This window comes from Heloderma suspectum, chromosome 1 (assembly GCF_057233095.1).
Source record: "Heloderma suspectum isolate Gila_16-S chromosome 1, 16-S_ref, whole genome shotgun sequence".
Taxonomy (NCBI): domain Eukaryota; kingdom Metazoa; phylum Chordata; class Lepidosauria; order Squamata; family Helodermatidae; genus Heloderma; species Heloderma suspectum.
Genome location: NC_139458.1, coordinates 326,202,850 through 326,226,872, shown reverse-complemented (window position 1 = coordinate 326,226,872; position 24,023 = coordinate 326,202,850). Strand labels below are relative to the sequence as shown.

Genomic DNA, 24,023 nt, shown 5'->3' with positions numbered 1-24,023 from the left:
GAGAGCAGCGGGGTTTCACAACATGTTTTAAATAACTGAATTCATTGGTATGTATTAATTGGTTGTGTCTCATTGGACATATAGAGGGAACTGCTGCCAGTTTCTGTATTGCGCTAGCAATGGAGCCATCAGAGGAATCCCTGTTTGAACACAAAGGGTTCTATTTTGTAAGGGATCTGGTTACACCACAATACCTGGATTCCCTGCAGGATTTCGAAATCAGAGACAGTGATGTATTTCTAGTCACTTATCCTAAATCAGGTAAGAGTTGAAATATTTTCCTAGCAAAAGCCAACCTTTTATCATACTTAAGTATTCATACGTTCAGTGTCAACCTGCCACAGCTGGACAGTAACAGGTTTTTTTTCATGGATTAGCATGAGGTTGTACAGGTCAGAGAGAAGTGTTTTGGGAGGACATGTAGCAATGAAAACATCTGATTAAGTCCCTTGGAATATATGTTTATTGAGTTGGTTTGGCTCTGTTCTCCATTTCTGAGAAATTGGCCATGATGGGGTGAGTGTGTCTTGCCCTGAACTAAACCAATTAGAGACAGTGTGTTGTAGGAGAGCCAGTGTGGTGTAGTGGCTAGAGTGTTGGACTGGGAGTCAAGAGATCCAGGTTCTAGTCCCCACTCGGCCACAGAAGCTCACTGGGTGGCTTTGGGCCAGTCACAGACTCTCAGTCCAACCTCACAGGGTTTTTGTTGTGAGGATAAAATGGAGAGGATGAGGATTATGTACACCGTCTTGGGTTCCTTGAGGAAAAAAGGTGGGATAGAAATGTAATAATTAATTAATTAATTAATTAATCCTAGAAATCTGAGGGAAAATGCAACAAGCAGAAAAAGAAGTTAATGAAACTAAAGGCCCACAAAAAGACGTATCTGAGGCTAGATGGTTGAAAGCTGTGAAAGGCTAATTGAGAATCACCTGGCTAAAATTCCCCAATCACCTCTGATTACTCCAGCTTCAGCAAAATTGAAAGAAAAACCAGGAAAAACCTTATTCATCTTCCAGTATTCTTCCTGATGTTTCAGAGATCCTAAAAGTAGGGATGTACGAATCCCTTACCTGGCTCCGTGCAGGGGCATCCACGGTGGGGGGGAGGCACTCCGTGCCTCCCCCCGGAATCCTGCCTGGCCGGCTCCGCTCTGCGGCCAAGCTACGGAGCCACTGGCCAGTAGGGATGTACGAAAGTGCCCTTACCTGGCTCTGCCGGGTTCCGCTGGGGGGGGAGGCGCTCTGTCCCTCCCCCCAGAATCCTTGCCTGGGAGGGAAGCACGGAGCTTCTCCCCCCGGAATCCTGGCTGGCTGGCTCCACTCTGTGGGGATTCCGCGGAGCCGCCGGCCGGCTCCTCCAGCAGCCGGACATCTGGCCGCTGGCTAGCAGGGACGCAAATGGCGGCGGCTGTAGCCACCGCGGTTTGTGTCCCTGTAGTCAGCCGTGATAGGCTATGTAAATCTTTACGTAGCCTATCACGTCTGACTTAAAAAAAAAAAATGCTCGTACGCAAATGGCGGTGGCTGTGGCCGCCGCCATTTGCATTCCTTATTTTTGGCCATCTTAGTCTACGTAAATATTTACGTAGACTAAGACGGCGAAAATAAGGGGAACGCAAATAGCGTAGCAGACGCAATTTGCATTCCCCTTATTTTCGCCGTCTTAGTCTACGTAAATATTTATGTAGACTAACACGGCCAAAAATAAGGAACGCAAATGGCGGCGGATGTAGCCGCCTCCATTTGCGTATGCGCGTTTTTTTGTTTTTTTTTAAAAGTCAGACGTGATAGGCTACGTAAATATTTACATAGCCTGTCATGTTTTTTTTTCTTTTTTTAAACCTAGCCATTATAGGCTATGTAAATCTTTACATAGCCTACCACTTCTTCTTCTTCTTTTTTTTTTTACAATACTGGAAATGGCGGTGGTGGCAGCCGGTCGGAAGACCAGCTGCCGAAGCCGCTGCCGAAGCCACCACCGGAGGCGCCGCCACCCGGAAGATCCGCCCCAGGTAAGTCTCGTCCCAGGGGGATCCGTGGGGGGCGGGGGCGGTGGCAGGCCGTTCCGCCACAGAGTTCGGGGGGGCGAATAATGCACTGGCATTCGGCCTCACCGAGATCCGTGGTGGAATTCTCTGCCATCCCTACTGGCCGGCTCTGGCCACCTGCAGCCAGGCATTCGGCTGCTGGGCAGCCCTGCAGGGATGCAAATGGCGGCTGTCATAGCCGCTGCCATTTGCGTCCCTGTATTGAGCCATGATAGGCTACATAAATACTTACGTAGCCTATCACGGCCACCGCAGGGATGCGAATGGCGTCCCTGCGTTAGCCATGATAGGCTACGTAAGTATTTACATAGCCTATCACGGTTGAAGAGGAGGAAGCGAAGCGCGGATGGGAGCAGGTAAGTGCTCCGTTTCGTGCACCTTTCGTGGGGTGGGGGCGGCGGGGACTTCATCCCACGCGCCTTTCGTGTGGTGGGGGGGCGGGGGCTTCATTCCGTGATGGATTTCGGGGAGCTGAATGCACTGGCATTCAGCCTCACCAAGATCCGTCGCAGAATTCTCTGATATCCCTACCTAAAAGAAATGCACAGTTTGGCTATACAAAATAGGAAACAAGACCAACAACACGAGGGGACACTTAGCATTATGGTGGCTCTTCAAACTTCACAATATGAAACTCTGATGCCCACCAAAATGTCTCACCTCAGTCCTTGGACATGAATAAATAAAGCAGACGGCTACAGTTCAGTGAACGTAAATTTACCAGGGAGGAACGGTCCCACTGGCTCTTCCAGTATACCAAAGGCCGTACTTGTAATTCTGTTGATCACAGTAGTTCATTTCCATGCACAAATACTGCTGTCAATGTCTTACTGAAAACTGGGTAGACTGAGGTCAGCATTTTAGTGCAGGAATGCGAGGGATGTTAGAGAATTCTGCCACGGACTCCGGAGTCCGTGGCAGAATGGAGCAATCCCCCCCGCCACCCCATGAAACTTCCCCAGGACGGATCCTACCTGTTGTAGGCCATCCGCTGCCCTTGTCTGCGGCTGCAAATGGCGGCCCTGGTCTGTGGCCGCTATTTCCCTCGCTACTTTAGTTGTGATAGGCTACGTAAATATATATAAACCCCATGGAATGTATCACAAGGCTACGTAAATATATACGTAGCCTATCACGGCTAACGCAGGGACACAAATGGCAGCCACTACAGCAGCTGCCATTTGCGGCCGCAGCCCGGCAGTGGGCGGAAGTCCGGCTGCGGGCGGCCCTGGCCAGCAGCTCTGCAGACTCACCACGGAAGGAGCCAGGAGGGGAGGAATCCAGGGGGAGGGACGGATCGCCTTCCCCCCACCATGGACACCTCAGAGCAGAACCAGGCAAGGGTTTCGTACATCCCTAAGGAACACCCTTCCGGAGGGATGAAAATAAGAAAACTGCAGTCGGAGAACATTTTATGTGCTGCTCACATCCAACACATGGGGGATGGGATCCAGCAGTGCCCTGCCACCTGCAGTGAGCACCGTTGGTTCCTGGTGTGCAGGCAGCCGGCCCGAGAGCTGCAGCACGTGCATGGCCCCTATCGCCAGCAACGGCAGTATAGCACTTCCGGGGGCAAACCCCCAAGTGACTAGAAACATTTTTCTGGAAAGGGCAGGTCGTGCCTTCCAGAAACTTGCACTCCCAGTTGCTTGGGGCCTTCCCCCAGAAGCACTCCATCGCCACTGCTGGCGGGAGGCACCATGCGCACCCTGAGAACTGGCAGAGATCACTGCCAGCAATAGGGTACCGTTGGATCCTACCCACCCTGTCCACATCATGGTGCTTTGCTCAGGAAAAATGCGCATTTTTGTAAGATGTGTTGCCAAGTCAAGAAAACCCACTAATGAGCATCTTCCCCCGGCTTCACTAATTCACCGGTAGAGTCAGGAAAATGTCGAACTCCCAGCATGTATATGGCAGAGCAGCAACCTCTTCAGTAATCAGCCCCAATCTCCAAACCAGCTAGGAGCAAAGTCGTGCTCTCCTTTTCCTCCAGTTCATCCATCTAGCCCCACCACCCAATACCTTACAGCTCCCTTTTACATTTCAGCAGCCTAGATTGCTTCTCTTGGCAGCCATCATGTAGAACAACCTTCCCCGAGCCATTGCCCTCCAGATGTTTTGGACTACAACTCCCAGCATTTCTGTAAATTGTCCATGCTGGTTAGGGCTGGTGGGCATGGACGTCCAAAAGATCTGGAGACCACCAGGTTGGGGAAGGCTAGTATAGAAAAAGCATAGATGCTTCTGAAAGTCCAGGAGCCTAAAAACCGGGAAAAATGCATCTGCGAGGGTGGTAGCAAAGTTTGTGCCAAGCCCAGCGTTCTCCTAAAGCATATCCACTCTATCCACTCGATATGCAGAAAAGCTGCTTTGTCTGGATTGAGTCCAGGATCTGCCTTCCATAGGTGGAAGAGCTCCACACACCCAGAAGTTTCCTCAGACCAATTTGGGGGATTCCCTTTTCCACTCCACACCAGAGCTTGCCCCATTCAGCGGGGTCCTCAATCCTTAACATTTCCAGGGGCAGGAGGGGCTGCCGTGGGACGGATGGGGGCAGGGGAGTCTAGTTCAACCAGCCCAGCTGCATGCATCTAAATCTGGATACAGCCCTCTCCATGCTGCCTATTTTATTTTACCTTATTGCAGCTTATTATTGCCCCAACCATTTGCAGTCAAAAACCCTATTCCCAGAATAAATAGACGGAAATAATCATGATGAGAAGTGAATCAGTTTAATCAAAGTACTTTGGAGGACTGACTTATTTTATTTTTCTCTGAATGTTTACTATCATCTGTATGTTCATTTATACTGTGGTGCGAAGAATTTACAAGAGATGTTTTGGTAGCATTGTTTCAGAAATGAAGAAACCTATCGAATTTTGAAATATTTTTCTCCTTCCAAATCACTCCTCAGCATCCACCATTTCTATAAAATCTTTGGCTGAACCTCCTGTTCTTCATCCACAACTGAAATGAAGCCTAAGAAAATCTTTTTACAATGTATTTATTTATTTGATGTAGAAAGGGCCTGAATACGTAAATAATGCAAAAGGTTTAAAAACTGAGCTTCCAGTACAAAGTGTTCCTAAATTCACATCTTATTCGAAATCCACATATCAAATCACATTACTTTCAAAGCCTCTGACTTCACATTTTGATAACTAATTTTCTTGTTCCAGTTTTCCAAAATTCCAGTGAAAGAGTCCTTTTCCATTTGTTGAACAGCTCATTATTTTTAATAGTTATTGTTCTGTACATTAACTATCTATGCCAAATATTCTTCTTTCAATCCTCTATGGTGGTAATTTTTTTTCCAGTTCTAGCAACACAAGTAAGTGCAGCTATTAAAGTATTTCCTACCAATGTACCTTACTGATTTGGTTTTTTGTTGCAAGCCCAACTAAGAGGAGAACTAAAGTGTATCAAAAACCAATGTATATCCTGTTATGTCTTCAGCCATATAAATAACATCAGCCCAAAGCTTTCCAATAAGTTTACATTCTGACAAGATATGCCTAACGTCCACCTTATCATGCATACATCTCTAGCAATAAGCATGTGTCAAATGATAAATCTTTTGTGACCTGTAAGAAGTGTACTACCATAAATGCAAGGTTTTATATAAATGTTCTTTAGCTGTGATATCCATAGCCCAATTTGGGCCTCCCAGAGAAATTACCTTCCACTGTTGTTTTGAGATATTAATCAGAAGCATTTTCACTACCTATTTGTAATGCCTACATTGTCCATCAAATAATTATTGGGTTTGAAACTAACCCCCCAAAACGAAAGAACTAAAATGCCAAGGAGAATATCGTCTTCACCTGGCACCAAAAACGTGGCACCAAGTGAACCTCTCTGGGAAGAACATTCCACAACTGGAGTAGCACAACTGGAGTACCATCACTGAGAAGGCCACTCTCCTCACCTCATTTGGTGGGGGCACCTGAAGGAGGGCCTCTGTAGATGACCTTAGGGTCCATGCAGGAGATGATCTTTCAGGTAACCTGGCCCCAAGCCATTAAAGACTTTGAAAGTTAATACTAGCACTTCGAATTGGCCCTAGAAATAGACTGGAGGCCAGTGCAGAGCATGAAGCACTGGTGTAACATGCTAATATCGACCTGTCCCATTAACAATCTTGCTGCCCTATTTTGGACAAGCAGAAGTTTACAGATTGTTTTCAAAGGCAGCCCCACATACAACACATTGTGGTAATCCAGATGAGGAGTTACCAAAGCAGAGGTAACTGTAGCTAGGCTATCTCCGTCCAGATAAGGGCAGAGTTGGTTTATCAGCCTAAGCTGATAAAAGGTGCTCTGTGGCTCCAAGTCTACCTGTGCCACTAGTAACAATGATGGATCCAGTAGCATCTGCCCCAGACTACAAACCTGAATCTTTAGGGGGAGTCCAAACCCTTCCAGAAACATCACTAAGCCAGGGAGAAGAACCTCTCCTTAATAGGACCTCCATCTTGCGTGGATAGAGTCTCAGTTTATTAGCCCTCATTCAGTCCATGACCGCATCCAGGCACTGATCTGCCCACTGCCTTGGCTGGGCCAGATCTACATGGAAACGGAATGAGAAGCGCTTTCCTGTTATATGTGGATTTTCATGAAATCACTTTGGTCCATCAGGGGCACATGAAGCAAGAAAAGCCGAGCATAAAAACTTCTTCCACAGGTCACACAACACTTGAAATCCCCATACTTCGGGACTGGGTGGGTGGAGTAGAACTGAACGTCTTCAGCCTGGTAGGCGCTGCTCAACAAATGAGAGAGGCTTGTTCCCTGCTGCTGTCCACGCTCCCCTGCTCAGGGGAAGTTTACTGGAAGCATTGAATTAAGCCCCCCAAGTTTACCCCACACCTCTCCCCTCTTGTCCACCACTGGATATTGTGAAAGATTTAAGATTAATATTGGGCTTATATGAATGGGAAAAACAAGCGGCATTCTGTGAAATGGTAAAGCCGTTACTGCGGTATTGTGGTTGACTGGAAAAGTGAAACTGGGCTTATATGAATGGGGAAAACAGGCTGCTTTCTGTGAATGGGTAAAGTTGCTATTGTGGTATTTTGACCAATTGGAACAGTGAAACAGTAAAGCAGGTTGTGAATGCTTGTGAATGGGAAGTAGCGCTACTGCTAAGTGGGAAGAAGCCTGTGCCCAAAAGGCTACTGCGAAAAAGCTCCTTCGCATTCTGAGTGATTGAAACCACACTACTCCGATACTGTGAATGGGGAAAAGAGGCTATTCTGACTGAAACTGCCAAGAGGCGCTACTGTCCTTCATAGCTTCATTAGAGCAGAGCTTGAAGCATTACCTTGCCTCCCCCCTCCCCCCTTAAGCCTTTGGAGATTTCTCAACAATGAAGGGAGAAAACTGCCGAGGAGCGAGGAGGCATGAGGAGCAGGAAAGAGGAGAGTGTGTGGCATCCCCCACCACCGCTGCCCAGCCAACTCCAGGGGATGATTAGCTGCCTATTGGAGGTGAGGGTGGGCAGGGGGGAGGAGGCAAGTCTTCCAAGCCCTGCCCGCTGGTCGGTGGTCTAAATGCTGGAAACAAAGACAGGCAGGAGGTCTCAGTGCGCCTAGGGCAGCCCTGGCTGCGTTCTTCCAAAGCAGCTGCCGCCGCCGCTGCAGCACCACTGAGTAACGGGCAGCCGAGGAGAGCCGGAGGGAGACTCCTGCGCACATTTGCTGACCCAGAAATTTAAATTTTCCTGACCCCTCTCTGCTCCCATACTCAGCAAAGTGTAATTGAAGTTACTGAAATGAGTTACTTCAGAGTAGCCATAGGCTCGTGCCCACCCTTTCAAGATGTGAATGGGAAAAACCCGTGTCCCAAAAGCACTACTGTGGAAAATAAGGAAATGGGGGGAGGGGTGGCTCCCCCCCTTGACCAAAGGTCACAGCCAAGCACAGACACCCAAGCACAGGCACTCCTAGGCACGCCCAGCATGCAGCATTTAATTTTGGTGAACGGGGTACACCGCAGCTGAAGTGTGCAGGAGCCGCATTTAAGGAAAGGTACGCACTAAAATGGTTTTCAGAAAGGGTGTGTTTTTGAGGTGGAAGCTGCAGGATTGCTGCAGGGTGGTGATGACGCCATATGTCGCAAACAGTCCTGAAGTGCTCTCCCCCCGCACTAGAACATACATGCAGATGACCACCTGGAACTGATGCAAAACAGAGACAGAGCTCGACTAAGTACATCGATTGCACCGAGTGAATTAAATCAGGTTGTTCATATTCACAGGCACTGTGTGGACTCAGCAAATTCTGAGCTTGATCTATCATGAAGGTCATCGCGATGGAACTGAAAACATACAGTTAACAGACAGAGTTCCATGGCTGGAGTACAATCTCTTGAATAGGGATTACGTCAACCGCACATCACCACGTCTGTTTGCGACCCATCTGCCCTACTATTTAGTGCCGAAGGAGTTAAGAAATGGAAGAACAAAAGTAGGAGCTGCCACTTTTATAATTTGATTTCGTTGAATCAGTTTTGTCTTGTTCTAAATTAACATCTCCATTTCCATTAAATATTTACATAGGCTAAAACGGCGAAAAAAAGGAATGGAAATGGCGGCCGCCGCAGCCGCCACCATTTGCGTACGCGTTTTTTTTTTTTTACTTTGCTGTGATAGGCTATGTAAATATTTACGTAGCCTATCACGGTTAAATACAGGGACACAAACAGCGGCGGCTATGGCGGCCGCCATTTCCATTACTTTTTTTCGCCGTTTTAGCCTACGTAAATATTTACGTATGCCATTACAGTGGGGGAAAAAAGGGGAACGCAAATAGCGTAGTGGATGCTATTTGTGTTCCCCTTTCTTTTTCACTGTAATAGCTTACGTAAATATTTACGTAGGCTAAAACAGCGGAAAAAAGGAACGCAAATGGCGGCCGCCGTCGTCGCCGCCATTTGCGTACGTGGTTTTTTTTTTTACCTTGCTGTGATAGGCTACGTAAATACTTACGTAGCCTATCGTGGCCTCCACAGGGACGCAAAAGGCGTCCCTGTGTTAGCCATGATAGGCTACGTAAGTATTTACGTAGCCTATCATGTCTACGAAGAAGAAGCGAATGGTGGTTCCGGAGGCGGCCGCCATTAGCTAGTCAGCGCGGACGGCAGCAGGTAAGTGCTCCATTCCGCGCACGTGTAGTGGGTTGGGAGATCCGTTCCGGGCCCATTTTGCGGGGTGGAGGGTGGGGGTGCTTCGTTCCGTCACGGATTTCGGGGGGCTGACTGCACTGACATTCGGCCTCACCGAGATCCGTGGCGGAATTCTCCGCCATCCCTAATTTCCATAGACAATTCTGAGTATGCAGGAAACAGAGAACCAGCAAACTGGGAGCTAGCAAGGTTGAAGGGGTGGGAATGAATCAGAGAGCGTCAGAAACACAGTGCTAGGGGCAAACCAAGATAAAGGGGTGGAGCTGGGGTGGTTTTGTTCCAAAAGAATCTACAGAAGAGGTAGATATACAGGCGGCAGGAATGAAAGGAAATAACTATAAAAATAATACCAAATGACAATAAAATAGTAAGACTGCAATTAAAAGAAGCAGATTTAAAAGTGGTCATAAACGAAGGAGAAATCAGAGACTATGATCAGTAGTACTAGATTAGAGAGAACAATCCCATTGCTAGGCACTTTTTTCAGCTCATCGGAAGACTTTCACCAACTACACATAACTTATATTTTTGTTCCTGCAGGTTATTTATGTGGCCAGAAACCCAAAGGATGTCTGTGTTTCCCTATATCATTTTTCCAAATATGCAGTCAAATTAGAAGAAATAGAGGACTTTGACTTTTTCATGGAAAGGTTTTTGGCTGGGAAAGGTGAGAATTGCTTCATACTCTAATACAACTCACTTTGGCCCTACATCATGATCCCACCTTGCTTGACAACAAATTGAAATACAGGGGGGGGGGATTTGTTCCCACTGCCACACCAGGTTCTCCTGGTTGATGCGGACAATTCCTGACCCATTTTTGACACATATCAAATAACTCATCCACTCCAAATAAATTATAAGGCAACATTGTACGGAACCACACTTTATAAGCAATCCCTTCTGGAGAGAATTATGGGACCAGCACTGAATCTCTAGTGGGATGGATGACAGGGAAAAAAAGACAGGGTCTTGAAACAGTGTACAGTGGCTCCCACCTGCCTGACCTTCTCTTTCCTGTAAAAGGGTAGTGGAAAGAAGAAGTGGGGGACTTACTAGAAGAGGGGAAAAAACCACACTTGGTTTTATTTGCAGGGAGGGAGAAAGGAGGGCAGCAGAAAGAGGGCAACAGGTACTTAAGGCGGGGCTGCCAGAGGCAGCGCCTCGGCGTGGTGTGCCTCGGCGTCGCACCAAGTGCGACGCTAAGTGCGCACTTAGCGTCGCACTTGGAGTCACGTAGGATCTGAAGACCACCTGCCTCTCCAGAGACACCAGCAGCCACAGATACCAGCAGCAAATAGCAGCAGCAGAGGGCAGCAGCTTTAAAGACGAGGGGGAAAGGGGCAAACGTGGACTTTATCTGCTCCTTCTTAGCTGCTGTTCTCTTTTATCTCTTTTATCTTTTATATTCTTTTATACTGTTGAATCATTTTATACCCTAACATTTTAATATGTGCCTGGAAGGACTATTGGGCAACTCAGGGGGTTGGGGAGGTGCCACTATAACTGTGGTCACGGGCGGGGGGAGGTATGGCTTTGGGGGATTAACAGGCCAGCTGAGGAGAAGAGGGGATAGACACCTTACAGCTGTCCCCTCTTCTGGTTCTTTCCCCACCCTGATGGTTCCTGGCAGCCTTACCAGTCTGCCCTCGGGTCTGGTGATGCTGCTGCTGAATGCCAGGTCGGCCCAAAATAAAATCTCCCTCATCCATGATTTGATTGTGGATGAGGGGGCTGACCTGGTATGTATTACTGAGACCTGGGCAGGGGAACTGGGAGGGGTCACTCTCTCCCAGCTGTGCCCTCCTGGGAACTCGGTGCAGCACCAACACCGACTTGAGGGTCGGGGAGGGGGGGTTGCCGTGGTCTATAGGAATTCAATCTCCCTCTCCAGGCTTCCTACTCATTCGAGTGCAGATCTTGAGTGTTTGTACCTTGTGTTGGGTACCCGGGACAGATTAGGGATTCTGTTGGTGTACCACCCACCCCACTGCCCATCAGACTCCCTGCCTGAGCTGACGGAGGTGGTCATGGACTTGGTGTTGAGGACCCTCAGGATGATGGTCCTGGGGTATCTCAACTTCCATGCCGAGGCCGCTGTATCCGGGGCGGCTCAGGACTTCATGGCCGCCATGACAACCATGGGGCTGTCCCAACATGTCATCGGCCCAACGCATATAAAAGGACACACGCTTGATCTGGTTTTCTCGACTGGGCAGGAGGATGGTGATCTGAAAGTGGAGGAATTAACATCTGTCCCTTTGTCATGGACAGATCACTTCCTGCTCAGGTTTAGACTCCTGGCAGCCTTCCCCCTCTGCAAGGGTGGGGGACCTATTAAAATGGTCTGCCCCCGGAGATTAATGGATTCCGATGGATTCCAGAGGGCTCTGGGGGATTTTCCTGCTGGTATGGCTGGTGCTCCTGTCGAAGCCCAGGTCGCTCTGTGGAATGCAGAGATGACTCGGGCGGTTGACACGATCGCGCCCAAGCGCCCTCTCCCTCTGAGCAGAGCCTGGCCAGCTCCTTGGTATACACCTGAGCTGAGGGCAATGAAGCAAGAGGGGAGACGGCTAGAATGCAGGTGGAGGAAAACTCGTGCTGAGTCTGACCGAACACAGGTAAGAGCCCACTATCAAGCCTACTCTGTGGCGGTGAGGGTGGCAAAGAGACAGTTCTTTTCCACCTGCATTGCATCTTCTCAGTGTCATCCAGCGGAGCTTTTCCGAGTGGTTTGCGGCCTGTTACATTTGGGCCAGGGAGAGAGACGGTGGAACCCTCGGTAGCACGCTGTGACAAGTTTGCACGGCACTTTGAGGATAAAGTCGCTCAGATTCGTCATGAATTGGACACCACCATTAATGCAGTTCCATTGGTAGAGGCGTTCAGAGTCTGGTCCAGTTTTATTGGATGAGTTTCAGTTACTGAGGCCTGAGGATGCGGACAAGGTGCTTGGCCAAGTCCGATCGACCACTTGTGTGCTTGACCCTTGCCCTTCATGGCTTATTAAATCAAACAAGGAGGGGATGTCTGACTGGGTCCAGGAGGTTGTAAATTCCTCCTTGAGAGAGGGAGTGGTGCTTGCCGCTTTAAAAGAGGTGGTAATTAGACCACTCCTGAAAAAGCCTAACCTGGACCCAGAGGATGTTAACAATTATAGGCCAGTGGCCAACATCCCCTTCCTGGGCAAGGTGCTTGAGCGGGTGGTTGTAGGACAGCTCCAGGCACTCTTGAATGAAACGGACTATCTAGATCCATTTCAATCGGGCTTCAGGCCTGGTTTTGGAATGGAAACTGCCTTGGTCGCCCTGTGGGATGACCTCTGCCGGGAGAGGGACAGGGGGAGTGCGACCCTGTTGATTCTTCTGGACCTCTCAGTGGCTTTCGATACCATCGACCATGGTATCCTTCTGGATAGGTTGTCTGGGTTGGGAGTTGGAGGCAATGCACTACAGTGGTTCCGCTCCTACTTGGATGGCCGATTCCAGAAGGTGGTGCTGGGGGATTATTGCTCTGTGCCATGGCAATTGTGCCATGGGATTCCACAGGGCTCTATTTTATCCCCCATGCTGTTTAACATCTACATGAAACCACTGGGGGAGGTTATCCGGAGGTGCAGATGACACCCAGCTCTACCTCTCTTTCTCATCAAAACCAGGTGAGGCAGTATCTGTTCTGATCAGTGCCTGGGCACGGTAATGGACTGGATGAGGGCCAGTAAACTGAAAATCAATCCAGACAAGACGGAGGTACTGTTAGTGGGTGGTTCGTCTGCATGGCTAGATGATATTCAACCTGTTCTGGAGGGGGTTGCACTCCCCCTAAAGGATCAGGTTCGTAGTTTGGGGTTGCTCTTGGATCCAGAACTGTCACTTGAGGCACAGGTGAACTCAGTGGCACGGAGCACTTTTTATCAGCTTAGGCTGGTATACCAACTACGCCCTTATCTGGACAGAGATAGCTTAGCTACAGTTGTCCATGCTCTGATAACTTCTCGTCTGGATTACTGCAATGTGTTATACGTGGGGCTGCCTTTGAAAATGGTCTGGAAACTTCAGCTGGTCCAAAATAGGGCAGCAAGATTGTTAACAGGGCCTGGCCTGCGAGCTCATATTACGCCAGTACTTCTCCAGCTGCACTGGCTGCCAGTCCATTTCCGGGCCCGATTCAAAGTGCTGGTGTTAACATTCAAAGCCCTTAACAGCTTGGGGCCAGGTTACCTGAAGGATCGCCTCCTCCCATATGTGCCTGCCCGGACCTTAAGATCATCATCAGCGGCCCTTCTCCGTGAGCCCCTGCCAAAGGAAGTGAGGTGGGTGGCTACTAGGAGGAGGGCTTTTTCTGCTGTGGCACCCCGGCCACACATAATAATGTGGCCACACATCTTGGTGCTGGAGCTGCTACTGAGTAAATTCTGCTGTGTGAGGGCAGAAGGCAGTGGCTGTTCTTTCCTCCGCAGTCTTCTCGGATTATTTTACTCCGATGATCCTAAAATTTTTTTTACATTATTTATTTTATATATACTGTAACTTTAGTTATACTGTGTGCAGTGTATCCAATGTTTACTTTAAAATTAAATACGAGTGGATGGATCTATTCATACTTAGAGTGGAGTAATTTAAATAAATGGGACTGACGTTAGTTATGACTAACTTAAATCCCTTTGATTTCATGGTATCCATTTTTTAAAATTAATTTTGAAAATTAATTTTGACTCAGTGGAGCGGGGGGAATTAAGAATAACAGCATACTAAACAGCCACATTATGCAAACATTTCCGCTTCCTTGTATCAACAAACATGGGGTACCAATCACTGTAATTTGTTGGCTGTTCCAAAATTATTTAAACCACTTCCGTTTTTGCTCACACGTAGCTGAAGATCTCCTGCTCAGACTAACTCGCATAGTGGACACTAATTTATTATTTATTTATATATTTATATAAATTCTATACCACCCAATAGCAAAATCTCTCTGGGCGGTTCACAAAAAATTTAGAACTGAACAATCCCACAATCGCTTGACGTACCACTCTCTAATTCTTGCAAGTTGATTAGATTTCTAACGCTTTACATATATTACTCTAGCAGTGACAGTCATGTTGCAAAGCACTGTTTCCTTATCCCTGCTTATCAACGCTTTAAGGTTTGTTAATAGAAATAGTCCTAGGGTCAAGAGATAGTTCCCCCCTCCCTTATCTTTATTAACAGATACCAAGCCATTGATTCAATTGGTCTATTCTAAATATGGGTAAGTCTGGCTCCGACCCCATACACACCAGACCCCAGAGTAGGAGTCCTCAACCTTTTTGGACCCTTGGGGATTTTCTGGAATTTGAGAAACTGCTGTGGGCACCACCACAAAATGGCTCCCATGGAGGGTGTCCCTAGTCACATAGTTTTGACTAGCCATAGGGGCCTGGCTGGTTTAAAGAGAGCTAAAGAGGGGTGGGGAGAGACATAGGAGGGCTAGAGGCTGGGAGGGAGGGGAAAATAGCAAGGCCAGGGCATGGAAGGGGAGCAATAACAGGGCTAGAGGCTAGAAAGGAAGGGGAAGGAGACACGCAGCTAACATTTTCCAAGATGTTTCTTAAAACCATTTTTTGAAGGGAGCGGGGAGGGGAGAGCCTCGTGGGTGGCAGCATAGGTCCCCATGGGCATTGGGGACCCCTGGCCGAGAGGATTTGGTAGAGCAGGAATTTCAAACACTTCTGGGTAAATATGTGTGTAACTGAATGCTTGCTGCAAAGCTTCTGCATTCCACTTTGACAGTATTTCAGACTGTCACCTCTGTGGATTTTCTAGTCAGCTGAGTAGCATTCTTTGGACTCCACCCCCACTCCTATTTTTTTTGTTTGATATCATTTCATTTATTAATCATTCATTTATTTTGGGATTTTCCTTGAGATCCAGCCAGAACAAGAGTTCTAGTGAAATTGACAGCTCGCTCGCTACCTCGTCATGTTTTAACTCTTCCACTGTTACTCTTATTTCACTTTTAGAATTACCTAGCTTAACACAGATTGGAGAAGCATGCTGACTTAGGAAGAGGAGGATGGTGGAGTGACAAAATACAAATTTAACCCAGTACACTGTTTCTTCAGCTAGAAAATATAGCAGCTAAACTGTCTAGGAAAATAAATCGCTTACGTATCTGCTATGGAATCCATGGATTCCAACATCGCTCCCTGTAATACAGAACTCAAGCAGGGTGTGCTGTTGGCTTTGTAACCAAAACAGCCCAAGTCACAAACAAGAGGAGGGTAGCAATATGTTCTTCAGAAACCTGAAAGTTCAAAAGGACAAAAAAGTTAACACAGATCTGCCCAAAAGAAATAAACTGCAGCAAAACCCAAATGGGATAAAATATGGCAGTACCCGTATGAATGAACATGCTGTACAGAACCCCTTCTGTCCTGATCAGGGCCGGCTAAGTGAGGACAGCAACACCTGCCCCCGTCTTCCGGTGCTGATGCTGGCAGCCAAAGACCAGGATCCTCACAGTGTGGAGAAGGCAGCAAGCAGTAGAAGGTGGTGGGTGGTGGTAGCTGAGCAGGGAGGGTGGCCAGAACTGCCAAAGCATAGAGGAAAGCAGGAGGCTGAGTGAGGGGATGAAGAAGGAGCTCGGAGAGAGGAAAGACAAAAGGGGAGAATTGCGAGAGGTGAAAAATGAAAGGCATAGGGGAGCATACATTATAAGGAGAAAGGGAAAACTGTGGTATAGTGGTTTGAATGTTGGACTGGGAGTCGGGAGATCCAGGTTCTAGTCCCCAGTCAGCCATGGAAGCTCACTGGGTGAGTTTGGGCCAGTTAAAGACTCTCAGCCCAACCCACCTCTCAGGGTTGTTGTTGTGAGGATAAAATGGAGAGGAGGATCATATATGACACCTTGGGTTCCTTGCAAGAGGAAAAAACGTTGGGATATAAATGCAACAAATAAATAACTAACAGCAGGCTGAGGAGGGACTGAAGAAGGGGGAGCTAGGGAGCCAGAAGCAGAGAAAGGCACCAAGAAACGTAAGCATGAGGGGTGGGGTGCCAGGCCTGGCAGATTCCCCTGCTCTCCTCCTGGCTGGAAGGAAGTACGGGACAATCCTCAGTGCTGATACTGAAGCAGGGATACGGTCCAACATACTGTTGCACGTCCCACTTGACCCCTCTAATAGCCAGCTCAGGTGGATGAGTGCCTGCCAGTCTGGAAGCTGAAGTGGGCCGCCCCAAAAAAAGGTAGTGTGGTATCTTCACACCTGGAGGACTCCCTTAGAATACAGTTGTAGATGTGTTTGTAAATCAAAAGAAAAGGTTGACAACAACCCAGCTCAATGCGACCTGAGCAGGATCAGTGGCGCCGCAGGAGCCATGGAAAGTTGAGCGTCAGTTGAAAAGAAAAGCAGGAACCTGGGGTGGGAGTGGGAACCAGTGTGCTTGAGCCCCTAACAGCTTATAATATGCAGGAGGAAGGTAGAGTTTGGCTGCCAGGAGCCCTGACGAAAACACTTCTGTTGGAGGGGGAGGATACACAGCAGCATTTTTCGCAAGGTCGCACTTGTTCCCTTCCATTTTTGAGCCTGAAAGAATAGGCACCATGTTCAGTTTTATTACTTTGGTTCACCAGCCAAGTGATCACGGTTTTACTTGTACAGCCCCATATTGGAGATGGTGGGGAGGAGTAAGGTTGGGTGGAGCTGAAACATTGTGAATTTGTGGCTGAGGCTACATCTGAACTGGAAGTGTGCAGCGCAACTAACTGCACTGTGTGTCCTTTATATCTGCTCTAAGACTTATGCCAAACTAAATTCTCTCCTACCAGTGGTAGCTAGTTCATGGCTAGACCACATAGAAGGCTGGTCTGCTCACAGGGATGACTTCAACATTCTATTCCTTACCTATGAAGAAATGAGGAAGGTAAGACATAACAGTGCTAGTCAGTCTGATATTATAAACAGCCAACAAAACCCAACTAACGTTTCTGTGGCCTTTTCTTCCTTGTGCCTCAGATGGCTTTACATAATGGAATAAGGAAGCCATATGCAGAGTAAACGGTTAGTTAAGAGTCCTGACGAAAGCAGACTCTGTGCCTCCCCTGCCCCTGTCCCCAAATGAAGCCAAGCAATCAAACAATTCACTACTGAGCAATCTACTAATATTGTATTGAAACTAGTGCTGTGCAGAAAATGTCTTCCACAGGTTGTTGTTTTTACCAGTCTCATTTAATCTGAAAGAAAAGGAACGGTTTTCAAACAGAAATTCAAAGGAGAAGAAAATGTTGGAGGAATTTCCATGGGTTGGGTTTAAGTTTCCTCAGGGTTTACCTTACTTGTGAAGCAAGCAAGGAACGTGCATGGTTGTCCTGTCTTTCATTGTGCTATCATCTCTCTGGCAGATCTCCAAATGTACGAGGTGGACCAAGGTGCCTCATAGGTGACCTGCTTTCAGTTCAGGGCATGCTGATGCTGTTCTTATCTGCCACATAGCAAGACAAGGCACCTCCAAGTCAGCCCGCTTTGCCTAGTTAGTCAGGCTTCAGACAGAAGCAGTGCACAGCCCTAGCTTTCAGGGAAGTAACATTATTATATGCATTAGAGACAAGATGTATCACCCTATGAAATGTAACATTTGGAAGACCCTGGGGAAGGTGCTGAACCTTGAAGAATGACAACTAGAGCTGAACCAACGTTTCTCAGAGAGAAATGAAGAATCAGGAGAAACAACCTCATGTTAGGTTTAAACTCTGGGCTGCTTCTCTCTCAACAACCCAGAGTGCCAGCTGCACATCACAGAGCATGGGTTGCTTAGAAAAGTGCAAACAAGAACATTGTTTCTGAGTGTGCAGTTTGCTTCAAATAACGCAAACTGTATTGCCTGTAGGGTTCTTTCTGTTCTCTGCTGACAATTTGGCCTGAGCACCAAAGGCCCTGCAGATCTCTCCAGTTATCTGCCCAAAATGATCTGGAACTATACAGTCTTTGGTTTTGCGGACCCCTTGTGTTCTTCTGGGCCAGTGCAAGATCTCTTGATTGGCACCAATTTTCACCGGCAATCATATAATAAATCTCCATAGTGCCATGATTCAGTCCAAACAGGTTCTCCACTTCTCAAAAATGTATCTATCTATGTATGAATCTAATCTAATAGATTGTTTCATTCCACCTTTTAGGATGGTCCCAAGGTGGTTTAGAAAGTAAAACGGTGTAGCACAATTAAAAGTGATAAAAAATTAAAAGAGCTAAACAGCATTGAAATAACATCGGGTGATAAAACAATTAGTAAAATACAGTACTGTATTGTTCTAGCAGACTAGAACAAAAGGGTTTTTAGTGTGCCTCTAAAAGCCAAAATGGGGGAGCTATATGTCTCTCCTGAGGGACAGTATTCCAGAGATTGAGAGGGCTGCATACAAATTTGTTATAAATATTTCTTAGTACCCTCCCAGTTCTCTGATTTTTTAGTTACTGGACTGTTGTGGTTCTCAGTTAGCCTGATGTCAAAACCATGTCCAATTTCAGGATCTCAGAAGCTCTGTATTCAAAATATGCAACTTCCTAGGAAAGAGGCTGACTGACAAGGTGGTGGATGAGATTGTGGATAAGTCTACAATTGATAAGATGAGAGTGGATCTCAGAACAATTTTTGACAATATTCGTGCTGACTTAGTAGATTTAAGTAAAGGACACTTTTTTCGCAAAGGTAAGTCGGTGACAAATCAGATTCGGTGGCAGTAGATGTATAATGTCCCCTGGCTTCCCCTGGCATCTCTTCTCATATCTGTTAGGCACCATGCGAAGATGTTTTTATTTTCACTGGATATACATCTGTCTGTATTATTGTGCTGTTTTATACTGCTTTCTTGGCTCTCTTAATTTTATTGTTTCCTTATGTGCTTTAATTGCATTTTATTGTCCTGTTGGGAAAAATTTAAATCAAAGGGTATTATATAACCAAATTCATAATGCTCGGTAGTCAGACAGCCACAGCTACTTTTCCGTTCCAGCATTGTTAAAGGGAAGGTGAAGCCCTGCTATGAAATCGTGGTGATTTCACCACGAAATCTTCATTTCACTTCATCTTCAAGTACTTGAAAGGTTGTCACAGAGAGGAAGGCCAGGATCTCTTCTCGATCATTCCAGAGTGCAGGACACAGAATAATGGGCTCAAGTTACAGGAAGCCAGATTCCGGCTGAACATCAGGAAAAACTTCCTGATTGTTAGAGCAATACAGCAATGGGACCAATTACCTAGGGAGGTGGTGGGCTCTCCCACACTGGAGGCGTTCAAGACGAGGCTGGACAGCCATCTGTCAGGGATGTTCTGACTTGGATTCCAAGTTGAGCAGGGGGTTGGACTCGATGGCCTTGTCATCCTACTATTCTATGATTCTATGATAACATGGTCCTTACTCTAAAGCTCCTCTGCAAATACCAGAAGACCAACGCATTGTTGGCTGGCAAACATAAGCTAGTATTACCATTAGCAGGCATGACATTTGAGTGACTGAGGAAAATCACAGCATAGTCAAGGATGAAAAGCATAGTTTGGGGTTCCATGTATTTTGCATATGGAGTTCCCCAAACCCCTGAGGAGTGGGACATTCAAGGGGCAGTTGCTACAAGCACTGGAGTATATGGCATTTCTATCAGAACTCCCTATTTATAAAGATGTACAATGGGCATGAGAGACTATGCAAGTCCACAGGCAGTGGTCGTGCATAAAGCAGCATCAGTTTCCTAGAGCAAAGTATACGGCTTTGGAACCCCCAATATGGGCAATGGCTTTAAGCAGGACCCTGTTCAACCTGACCCTCCCAGTGGAGAAGGACATCCGTTCCTCACAGTATCGCTACTTTTCACACAGAAACTTTCTTTCCTTCACCATCCTTGAAGGCTAAATCCCTCTGTTAGCATTCCATACCTCTCAAACCCAAATGGAGGTGGGCCAAAGAGTTTGGTCTAAATTTTTATCCACTTTTGTCAACCCCAACAGTTGGGGAGTACTTACAGTTCAATGAGGAGATGCAGATACCCCTGCCCCACTACTTCTTGCAATGAAAATAAACCCTGTGAATAGACTGTGCTTGGCAGTCTGGCAGCAGATTGCTTTGAAAAACTATGCCTCTAGGAATGAATCTACGTACATCATCACATTAATCATTCCCAGTTTGGCTTTTTTAGAGTGTAAAAGTATTGGAGAAAAATACCCAGACCACCTCGTCTACACATAAGTAACCCCCACCAAACATTATACAGTTTCATCATTCCTGCCCTAAATGTCCCTGGAGTTCCGTCCCTCCTCACGCCCCCCTCACCATGATCACGGTGGAGGAGGCGCGGCAAACGTGGAGGAGAAAGAAGTACCCAACCCGACCTTAAACTACAGAAATTAATTGTAGGTCTCCATTTGTCCATCACTAAGCTCTCCTTTTGCCTCTGCTCCAGGCACTATTGGAGACTGGAAAAACATGATGACCGTCGCACAGAGTGAAAGGTTTGACAGTGTGTTTAAGGAGAGGATGGAAAAGCTGCCCTTCAAGTTCTGCTGGGACATCAGTGATGAATTATGAGTCCGTATCCAGCTTGAAACAGGAAAATAATACACAGTGTACACATTTAATCCAGACCTATTTGAAACAGAGATGACAAAACACCTACTTGGTGCAATTCCAAACCCATGTCCTGTAAATCTTTATTAGGCCAGCTCAAAAATCACAAAAATGTGCTAGCTTTCCTCCTGATTTTGAAATATGGAAAATATGCTTATTATACTATTAGCTTTGTATCCTCCCCTTTCTTCAAGGACATTTGGGCAACATGCTATTTACACCCATAGCTGCTTCCCCTCCTGGGGCGAATTGGAGCTTTTCATTGGCAACATGGATCAATGAGAAACATTTTTTACAAATTCATAATTCCATGTGGGCCCCAGTTCCTCTAGACTGGGAGCTCCCGTGGTTCTATTTACAACACATACATAAACATTAAGATGAATTTAATCATTTTAATGTAAAATGTAATTTGGTTTTAAGAGAGCAGTCCATGTAAATCATGCTGCTTAACTATATTTGGAACTGTTGAGAGCCTACCGTACAAACAGTGTCCTGACTTGTAATCAATAGGAAACACGCTGTTGAAGAGTTAAAGCATAAACTTAGACTATCTCACTTGGGCATGATTCTTGGTAATGGGGGAATTACTAGAGGTCTATTGTTCTACATGTGAATTGCTGTAAAAGGACCATAAAATGGATCAGTCTTTGTTAGCAAGTTGCTCAGTTTCAGAGCACACCAAACAGGCTCCATCTTGGCAAGAAAATAATGAATGTAATTGCAGATTGTGGGTTACTGACCCCATGATTTACCAAGCACAAGTAAGATGGGTGAGCGTGCTGCCTCTCGCATCCTCCTCACTTCCCTGTTGAATCAACAACCTACGATTGGCGGGTCACAGGTTGTAAGCGTGATGTGCAAACCCAGAGCACTTTGTTGTTTAGGGGCTAAACAACCAGCGCTTAACCCATGGCTTGTTGTTACTAACCCACAATTTGCTGTTATCTGCAACCTGAACCTCTAACTCCCATCATCCCTGATTATTGGCCATGCTGTCTGAGGCTGATGGGGATTGGAATCCAACCAAATCTGGAAGGCCACTGTTTGTCAAGCCCTGCTTTAGGGCAACCCACAGAATCACATAATAGTATTATTCCCACTATGCTGGAGATGTAGTTAGGGGCAGAGGCAGAGACCAAAAGAAAATGACTTGTCTCCTTATAGAGTTTGTGGCTCCGATGAGCTTTGAAACAAAGATCTTGTGATTTACCTAGTTCATCTACTAAGTCAGCTCCCATATTTATATTTATCACATTGAATATTCTCATTACAGCTTCACTACTGAGCATACTTAGAAGGGAGATAAATTCTATTGGGCACATTTGGAATTACTTCAAAATAAACAAGTACAGGGTTGTGCTGTTCCTAGACTTATTTGCCATTGGCCTCTGAAAATGGCTTATGCAATTAGAGTGACAAAGGGCAATGCACCCGAGTATATTTGAACAAATGGTTGAATGGGATAACATCCTTGAACTCCCACATAAAGTTTCCCACCCAAAACATTTAGGATGGCAAAGGATTATTAATTGTAATTCTCAAACTTGTATAGCTGTTAAAAAGAAGGCTACTGATCTGCTCTTATATACTGCATGAAATTTCAAGGACAAGGAGTTTGACAACAGATAATGGCTTTTAGGCTGAAATTCTATATCCACTTGCCTGGAAATAAACCCAATGAGTGGGACTTCTGAGTAGACATGCATAGGATTTGCTTTTAGTAACATATGTACCAAGAATCTATTCTTTGCACCAACACATGTCCCTCTTCCTGCAGTTTACGCAACAGACACAATCAAACAAAATGTGTAGATTCCGTTTTCTTTATACAAAGGCCACATAAAAAGTATTCTTTGTGCTCTTGCAAGTGTTAGGCTGCAGACATGACTGCAATTAGAAGCCAGTACAATAATCTAGTAGAGGTTGACCAGCCCAACTCTATTTCCAGTGGTAGCTGTGGCCATATGAATCTCTGCTTCTCCCACAATGGGAACATTGTATGTGAAACTAGGAAGATTGAGCTGCCCACATCTGCTCCCTCTGACTCACTCTACCTCAGTCTATTCAGGATTCCCAATCATGGGGAGGCTGCAATGCGCATTCATCTGATGCGGTCACACTTTCCAGCTCAAGATGGGAAGGCTGGTGCACATGGGGACGTTAAGGGCGACGGTGGTATATTTGCCCCTACACTCCCTCCACATTTAAGCCCCCATGTGTTAGGTTGAATCCTATGCATAGGTGTCTAGAGAAATGCAGCGGGGGGAGGATTGAAAATTAAGTGAATAAACTGTCTCCAGAACTAGACTATATGTACAGATCCTTGTCCTAGTATGTTCCACAGTGTCTATTTGCTGTGGGCCCCAGTCCTTTTCCTCTCTAGGTTGGGGACAGCAGTTTGCATTTGCCCAGGATGCAAAAAGACACTGGCCAGCACCCAAACCTAGTAAATGCCACCCCCGCCCCCATGGCCTGAGGGTTCTTTAGAGCTGACGCTGGTCACCTTCCTTTCCCCAGAATGCCGTCTCAGGGCAAGGAGACATTTTGCCAGAGGTGGGTCCATACTATTTGTAAGGGGTGCAGTTCTCCCCACTTCTCTCAGACCATAAGAAGAAGCTTGTCAAGCCCCTGCCCCGGAAGTTACTCAACACTGCCATGAGCCCGCTATTGCACTTTGCTTCCTGATTCTCGGTCCCCTCGGTTTTCTTCCCCTCCATCCTCCCCTCCGTGGGTGCACATGCTCAGAACGTTTCCCCCGCTCGGCATCAGTACTATTATGAACAGCAGCAGCAAGCAAAGCTGAGGGGGCAGGGCACCTGTGGGACTGCTCGCCCTGCCTCTCGAACATGGCCATGACGGGGTCTTCTGCATCTGCGCAGGACCAAGCACCTATGCTGAGAATCTGAGGGTGCGTGAGGGCACCCATAGCCCATCGGCTCCATGTAATTATTCGTTAAAAGGAGTTCCATCAGTGCAGACCATCAGCAGCTCTCTTCCTCCCTTCAGGCAGTCATTCTTCAGTGAGTGCTGGAGGACTCTGAGGAGGACTGAGCAGTCTCAGCCTCAGCCCTCAGGAGATTAAAAAAGAGGAACTTTATTCTTTTAATGATTTGTATTGTATATTATTCTTTAGTGTATGTAATCTGCCCAGAGAATGTCTGATAGCAAGAAGATAATAAATAAATAAA

At 46.7% G+C, this 24,023-nt stretch overlaps 1 protein-coding gene and 1 long non-coding RNA gene across 2 annotated transcripts in view; one reads left to right on the top strand and one right to left on the bottom strand.

Moving 5' to 3' along the window:
* LOC146359450 (uncharacterized) overlaps positions 1-1,177 on the bottom strand; it is a 15,909-nt gene extending 14,732 nt beyond the window's left edge. The window contains exon 1 of the long non-coding RNA XR_014786662.1: positions 1,074-1,177. This is a non-coding gene — a long non-coding RNA (uncharacterized LOC146359450). The remainder of the gene's footprint in view (positions 1-1,073) is intronic.
* Positions 1-24,023, top strand: part of LOC146359449 (amine sulfotransferase-like) — a 25,148-nt gene extending 1,125 nt beyond the window's left edge. The window contains exons 2-7 of the mRNA XM_084827358.1: positions 85-261; positions 8,311-8,519; positions 9,778-9,904; positions 17,047-17,141; positions 18,743-18,923; positions 20,669-24,023. Of these exons, the coding sequence (XP_084683484.1) occupies positions 120-261; positions 8,311-8,519; positions 9,778-9,904; positions 17,047-17,141; positions 18,743-18,923; positions 20,669-20,793 (879 nt within the window). The 5' untranslated portion in view covers positions 85-119 and the 3' untranslated portion in view covers positions 20,794-24,023. The remainder of the gene's footprint in view (positions 1-84; positions 262-8,310; positions 8,520-9,777; positions 9,905-17,046; positions 17,142-18,742; positions 18,924-20,668) is intronic.